Source organism: Pteropus vampyrus, unplaced genomic scaffold, assembly GCF_000151845.1.
Source record: "Pteropus vampyrus isolate Shadow unplaced genomic scaffold, Pvam_2.0 Scaffold1, whole genome shotgun sequence".
Lineage (NCBI taxonomy): Eukaryota > Metazoa > Chordata > Mammalia > Chiroptera > Pteropodidae > Pteropus > Pteropus vampyrus.
This window is the reverse complement of record NW_011888782.1, coordinates 32690174-32698157: the sequence shown is the minus strand read 5'-3', so window position 1 is coordinate 32698157 and position 7984 is coordinate 32690174. Positions and strand designations below refer to the sequence as shown.

The window sequence follows — 7984 nt, the reverse complement described above, 5'->3', positions numbered from 1 at the left end:
TTATTATTATTATTAGTGCTTGAAAAAGAAATCTCATCTATAGCATCCTCATCCTCCCTATTGCTAGCCCTGTGAAAGACTCTTTCCAACTTCCCAAATGTTCTAAATGATTATCAGCCTATTGGCAATGTTCTTTACTTTGGGGCTCAAAAACTATAAGATGAACCAGTCATTTTCCCTCAAAATTCCTATCACTTTATGCTTCTTTCCTCCTTGACATTCAGAAGGAAACACTTTCCTTCCTTGCTTCATCCTCAGTGGGTAGTGTGGTAACATGTGAAGAAGTTGGGTTTTAGTGTCTGTAACACTTAAAATTGAATTATTTACTAGCAGAGTGACCTTGGATAGGTTTCCTAACCTCTTGAATGCCGTTTTCTTTATCAGTAAAAAGGGGAGAGATAGTAAAGCCTGTTATGTCAGGTTCTTATATGGTCACAGAAATAGTGACAAGATTCAAGGAGTACAAACTGTAGGTGCTCTGATCCTCTCTGCTCTGCCTTTGAGAGACTGAATGTCACCAGGTGAATTAATTGGGGGTGTATTGTGGTAACTGCAGCCTCCCTGAGATTCCCTTGGGAATGAGTGGGAGGCAAGATGGGCAGAGCTCCCCTCAGGGTACTGCTTTTTGGTATGTTCTGCTGCTTGCTACTGGATAAGTAATGGGACTCTGAGCTGTAATGGGTGCAGCTGGACACCCTGGTCTCAGCACAAGGGTATTCTTGGATACTGGTGAGATTTCTCGAACAATGTCTGGGCTGAGACTTCAGGCTGGGTAGTAGAGGGTCTGGCTGGGCTCTAGAGGCCTGGCTGTGGGCTTATTCCAGCCTTAGAGTGTATCCATGCTGGAGAGTGTAACCAGATCCCAAAGTAGTCTCCTGATTTATGCTAGAACCTCTCTGCTAACGAATAAAGCATTAACTTTAAAATATAAATTTAAAAGAAATGCAATGTAAATACATTCGGCCACATCTTCCCTTGAGTACTGTTAGGTTAGGATTCACATCTCTGAAACATGATAAAATGACCAATCAAAATGGGAGAAGATATTTGTAACATAAAACCAACAGCTAGTATCCAGAATATAACACCAATCATTCCAGATAAATGGATAAGAAAGAGACAACCCAAGAGAAAGACAGTGAACTAATAGGCAATTCAAAGGTGAGAAATCCCAAAGAGTTAATAGACACATGAAAAGATACTCAGCCTCACAAGTAAGCAAGACAATGCAAGTTAAAACAATGTAAAACACAGTGTTATACCCCTCGAAAATCTAAAAACCAGCTAACACTAAGTGCCGACAAGGCTGTGAGAAATAGACTACTTCTGCATTGCTGGAGGAGAGAAAGATGAAGAGCAATTTGGCGAGATTTAATTCAGTTAGAAATGGACCTACTTGTGGATGCAGCGAGTCCATTTTTTGGCATATACCCAAGGGAAACTTACATGTGTGAGAAGAGAGGCACAGAGATATTTAAGGATGGTAACTTCAGCATAGTTTGTAAAAGGAGAAAATTGGAAACAACGTACATGACCATTAGTAGGGGAATGGGAAAGTTGGTACAGTCATTTAATGGAATCTATGCAGGTGTTAAGAATTAGAGGGAATGACTCCATTTAGATGTAACATTATGGGTAAATCTCAAACATAATTTTGAATGAAAAAAAGCAAGTCTTAGAAGATTATGTAGAATATGGTACCTTTTATTTGAATATGGTACAAACACAAATTATGTATTGTTGATTACACAAGGAAGTTTTACATTTATAAAAACATGCATGAAAAGGGAACATGCCAACATCCAGACAGTGGCTACCATTAGGGGCAGGAGGGAGGAGGGAAAACAGAATTGTGTGTAGGAGTAGCTTTAGCTTTGTTTTGTTTCTTAAAGTAAAGCACTGAACTAACATTGGTGAAATGTGAAGGCATGAAACCTGGGTAGTGGGAACACAGGTGTCATTTTTTTGTGTGATGGCAACATTTCATACATAAAATAAGAACTCTATATCTTTGCAATTATAGACCAGCCCCACTTGGTCCCATTTTCCAGGAGGATGTGCCGTACCTATGGCTTAGCATGGCTGTTTCTCCTTATAGTGAAGCTCTGGAGAAAGGAGAAAAGTAACACGGCATGCTCAGAGTGACCTATTCTGCAGTCTTCCCAGCCACAGCAGTGTTCTCTCCGTCTCATGTTTCTTGGGGTCTGTGTGGGCTCAGGCTGCTGACCACATTCACAATTAAGTCCACAAGGTTTCAGGGCAACATATGAGATGTTAAAAACCCGGTGTGATCACTTGATCTTTATAGATAAGGTTCTCGTAAGTGAGTGTGAACTTGAACTTTAGTTGGTCCTAAGCCCAATCCTTTCTATTTCTTGAACCAGACTCTCTAGATCAGTTAATTTCTAGCTAGCATGGAATCTCCTTGGTCTAGGAGTAGCTTTGCTTTGTCAGATGATATACAATACAATCTGGCAGTAATATGTGTGGTGGTTTTACTCGTTCCTATTTGTTTCAGCTCACAGATGTGTACAGTTCATCTCCGTCTCTGAGTCGTTATTTTACTTCAGTGGAAGTTGTGGATTTCAGGTAAGAACGTGGAGCATTATGTGTTGTTTTTTTTTCCCCCACTGGAAAGTGACACCCATCACCATTTTTTTTTTTTTTTTACCTAGAAGGACTTCCAGAGTCTCAAAGCACAAAGGGAACCAATGATAAAATCATAGTGTCGGTGCTGGAAAGGTGTTTGGACACCAACTAGCTCAACTGCCTTATTTTAGAAAGGAAAAAAATGAAGCCCAGATCAATTAGATGACTCAGTAAGATCATACGAAAGAGAGGAAAAGCAGGTCTTAGGTACACCATTCCTGTTTTACAGTGGATACTCAAATGAGTTAATGGTAGAAATAGAAATCTCAGATGGTGATGTGATATAAATAATAGAATCCAAGTGATCTTGAGGAACACAAGTAATATAAGAATCTATGTTCCTTATATAATATTAAGAAATACACAGATATGTACAACAGGGAAAGTCTACCTTCTACCCCCATCTCCTCCCTCCTATCCCTGGACACCGTGTGTGCCAACCAATTCCATATGCACAGTGATTCCACTCCCTGTACAAAACGAACAACAGTTTGGTGTGATTTCTTCTGTACATGTATTTACCATATATACTTTATATACTATACATGTATAGCATACACACACACACATATATATTTTTTCTTTTAAAAATTTTCTTCTAATCTTAAATGTTTTTGTCTATGTCAGTAGACACATATGAAAGGATATATATTTAGAGGCATCATTTGATTATCCTTTTGTATTGTTAGGAGAAGATTCACATGACTAAGCTCTAATATCTACTATTCCGAAGATACTCCTGGAATGTGAACATCAAAGGCAAAATTATATTGAGATTCCCCCTCTCAAACTATACATTTTCCAAACCATAATAGGAGTAGACCTGGGAGGGGAAGCACGTAAAGCAGGTGGTAGCAAAACGGGTTAGAACCAAAATGGACCTAAAGTCTGAAAATGCATACAGTGGCAAGTTGCCTTGGCGACAGCACTGGTCTCCTTCTTTGTGGATCTCCAAGTGCACCTTACGTTATATTGGCATCTTTGGCACTCTTTATTTTAATCTGTACCACTGGTATTAAAATGCCAATAGATAAGGAAAAAATGCATAATCAGAACCAGCATGCTTTCCTTTGTGCACTTGCTGCAACTTGCGACTCAAAGACTGAGACAGAGTGGAGAGAAGGGTGATGCTCAGAGGCTGAGGGGTTTTTCCAAGAATTCAGCTTCCTATTATGGGCCTAGAGGAGGTGGGATTGCATAACGAGTTGGGGTAGACATTGGGAAAAAAACATCAGAAACTGAGTAAAACGTGGCTAGAAATCTGTAGACTTAATGTTAGAGAATCTCCTTTTAAAAGTTATTGTTATGAAAACCCCAAAGGTTTTAGTATTTTAGATAAAGAAATTCTGTTGGTGAAATATTTTTTTCCATTTTAAAAAAATCCAGGCAGAGTTTCAATAATGTTAAAACAAAGGTATTGTCTCCAAAGGGCTGTTGCTGCACATGAGCAGGAGGCAGCCACATGTCTGGTGGATATAAGTGTCTACAGGGGGATCCTGACATTGGACCTGGACCAGCCCAACAGGAACTTAGGAAAATGCCCATTGGTTCATCAGCTGCTGGACCCACTCTAGTGGTGGGCAGCTAAGGCAAAGCCCACAGGGTTCTCTGCTTCCCTGAAAATCCCTCTTCTCCCCTCAGAATTCAGCCTTACATAAATTCCCCCTCATGACCTACCTGGTGGAATAAGGACAGGCTACTTAGGTTGGATTAGGTAGAGCAATCCTCTCATTCAGCTTCTGGCCTGGTCTTCTGAAAGTCAGCTTCTGGTCTTTTCCATAAGCCGACCCCAGTCCTAACCCATGGGAGTGCTGGGTTGCTACGTGCCAAGATGTTGACCATCACTAGTGATAATTAGAAGTTGGAACACAGGGAACAACATCTATAGACTAAAATTGCTGGCTTAAAGTTTGAAAGTGCATTTTTCAGCCTGCCTGTAGTGGTGTCCTTGAAACTGTGAGTTTCTCCAGAGTCTGACTGTATATTAGTCATCCAGTCACCACAGGTTTCGGCACAGTTCTTGGCTGTTGTAGTTTATAAACTGAATTGTCAGCCACATTAATGTCAGAGTATTGGCCTATGGGACTTCTGGCCACAAGAAAGGACTCTTTGCCTGTCCTTAGCAGGGGTAGCTTTCACTACTGGAACTGGCATATAAAAGTCTATACAAATAAAATTTGCCCTACAGTGAGAGTCTCAGATATGATCACTTCTTAACTATTTTATTGCTGGCTTTTAATCTGAGCCTTCTTGAACCAAAGTAATACGATAACTGTCAAAAACCTAAATGTTGGGTAGCATTTAATAAGTGGTATAAGCTACTGATTAACTGAGGATAGCCCTATGATTATTTTTATTTTGGAAATGGGAAAAATATGTTTTACGAAGACATTTCTAGAACTTCCTTACCTTAGGTTGCCTTCCTGAGAGTTGCAAAGCTGGGAACCTTGGGAGATGGGGCAGAACAGGTTTTCTCACTTTGCAGACTAATCAGGGAGGTATGATTTGCTGCTGGTACATGGAGCAGTCTGTGGGAGCGCAGAAGTCCTGCACACAGATGACGGCAGGGAGCTTTGGAAATGGGAAAAGATGATGTTCTACCTCCACAGAGTGTAGAACATCATCTGCACAGATGACGGCATCTAAACATTTTTATAGCTTAAATAATGAATTGGCTAAACCGAGTAGCTCTGACTAACAATGCACTTGCCGAGACAAGGACAGGTGTAGTGTGAGAACGTGGAGAGAGGAATACAGATAAATGGGGCTTCCCTGGCCTACCTTAGGGGTAAAGTCTGGTGTTGGGGCAGACAACGTGCCAGCCCTCAGATCTTCACTGACAATAGCTGCATCACGTCTCTCCCTCCAATGGCCTTTCTCAGTGGACTTCTAGGGGAGGGGTTCTAGGTGGACGGAGGAGGTTGGTGTCACCTGATCTTTTCATGATGGATGTATGGAAGAGGATTCTTTTAGAAGAGCACATCCTTTGCAATTTTGTATTTAGAATACACGGAACTAAAAAAATGTTATTGCTGAAACCTATTTCCTGAGTTGCAATGTGAGTCGTTGTTATGTTTTACTATTTCTGGTTTGTTTTTCAGTGGTGAAAACGCCACGATAACCTACCACCTGCAGTTTGGGGTTCCATCGGAAGATGACGGTTTTCTGAAGTATATGATGAGTGAGGAGTTAGTGCTGGGCATTTTGCTGCAAGATTTCCATGATCAGAACATGTCTGGTTGTGAGACTCTGGGGCTTGGTCCAGAGTCTCTCTTGCTCTACGGTAAGTTGAGCAAGTCAAGAAGACAGAATTGTGACGGTAAACAAGTAAACCAGATTGGGGACAGATAGTTCATGTTGATTTCTGTGCAGATGATGTTCTACACTCTGTGGAGGTTACACAGTCCCTGTCCTCTGAGCAGACAGAGTAGTTGAGGAAAACATTGTGGAACAAATAATTAAACTACAAAGATGAGGATTGCGAAATATTTCCTTCTTGTACTGGCGTTCGCCCACATTCTAAGCCCCATATTCCACTTCATAATATCATTAGTACAGGCATACCTCATTTTACTGAGCTTCACTTTATTGTGCTTCACAGGTGTTGCATTTTTGACAAATTGAAGGCAAGACCCTTCACCAGAAAAAATATTAATGACCTGTTGTATTGCTATTCTCGCTTTATTGTGGTGGGCTGGAACCAAATGCATAATATCGCCGAGGTATGACTATAACTTTCATAGGAAAACCATGGCTTCACAAAAGAATTAAGTGCTGAAGAATTTGAAATAAGGAATATAGCTAAGTCATTGAAAGCTTATCTCAGTGTGGAAATCTATCTCTTTTTCTGTGGAAGGACACTGAGTCCATTAAGAAATTAACAGATGAGCATAAGTAGGTGAATTAGTCCCTTTCCTTAGAAAATTATAATAAATGTACTCATCTACTCTTAAACCTAAGAATGGAACAAGGAATTTAAGATGTGTAATAAGCATAGAAGACAGCCTGCTTCTCAGGAAAACTTCAACTCTGCACAAAACCTGGCAAAAGAAAAGCGGGAAGTAAAATGACCACAGCTTTTTAAATGTCCTTCCATCACAGCTGTACTGAAGCCTTGATCTTTATTTCTCTCTCTTCTCATCACCTACTTCTGATGCCTCCCTTGGAGATGCACTGGCTCTTGTTAGCCCAGAATGCCAACATTCTTGGGCATTTTATTTTCTCATCCGCAAACCATCTCTGCACATTAGTGTTAGGTCCAGGAGGTCCCCACCCCCAGCCTCCAACCCTGTAGTGTGAGAACCAGACTTCTCCCCTACTTTTGTGTGGGAACCGACCTTGCATCCGGGTTGGCAACGCTGCATGCTCACCTCCCGCTTCACTGGACTCTCTTCCCTTCTCGGCCAATTTACCTGCCCAAAATATTCCCACCAAAAAAACTAACTCAAGCCCAATATAAGTTTCAGGTCTCCTCTCTTTTGGGGCTGATACCATCTTCAGCTCAGTCAGACTATCACTCTGCTACGATAAATCTTTCTTTAACCCCTTCAGCCTTGTGCGTTCCTCCTTCGGCGAACCTAACAGTTGTAGGAAATACAAGTTGAATGAACAAAAATGGAAAATTAAAAGAAGATGTGGTTAGCACCAGGCACAGTGCCAGCAGCCTCGAATCAGGAGAGTGGAACAGAGAGATTATAAAGCACATGTTACTGAACAGCACCAGAAGAGGCATTTATTATGATGACATTTATTTCTTGGTGATGAAAGGTGAGAGTAGATTAATCTCAGCCTATGAACGCAGAAAGTTATAGAAGTTCTTAAAGATTTTTTTTTTTCCCCAAATAAGTAGAAAGAATGAGATTTAGAAGGCTAAATTTTAGCTCACTGGGAAGGTCTCATAAATGAATACTTTCCTCACAGAGCATCTGAATAAATAAAGTGTGTCTGGGCTAGGCACACAGCATGCATGTTTGGAGTGAAGGGGTTTTGCCTCCTCTACAAGAATTTTAAAAAGAAAGAAAGAAAAACCCTATGAACCCTCCTCCTGTGTAAAGAGGTGAGACAAGGGAGGTCCGCCCTGCATGAGATGCTCGTGGTGGAGCTGCTGTGGTGCAACTGGTCTTCATTTTCTGAGCTCCCTCTCATAATACTGTGGTTACCAGCTCTTTCTAAATGTATGTGAGGGAGCTGGGTGGAGGATGAAAAAAGCTTAAGAGGATTCTGAGGTTGGGAGGCCCACACAGAGTAGGACAAAGGGCTGGTTGCCGACAAAGCCTGAGGAGAGCTCTGAGAAGGCCTCAAACTTGGCCAAACAGCCTTAGGGACATGTCCCCAG

At 41.2% G+C, this 7984-nt stretch overlaps 1 protein-coding gene across 1 annotated transcript in view; it reads left to right on the top strand.

Moving 5' to 3' along the window:
- CUNH3orf52 (chromosome unknown C3orf52 homolog) overlaps positions 1-7984 on the top strand; it is a 31727-nt gene that overhangs the window by 17384 nt on the left and 6359 nt on the right. The window contains exons 4-5 of the mRNA XM_011380628.2: positions 2519-2589; positions 5751-5932. Of these exons, the coding sequence (XP_011378930.1) occupies positions 2519-2589; positions 5751-5932 (253 nt within the window). The remainder of the gene's footprint in view (positions 1-2518; positions 2590-5750; positions 5933-7984) is intronic.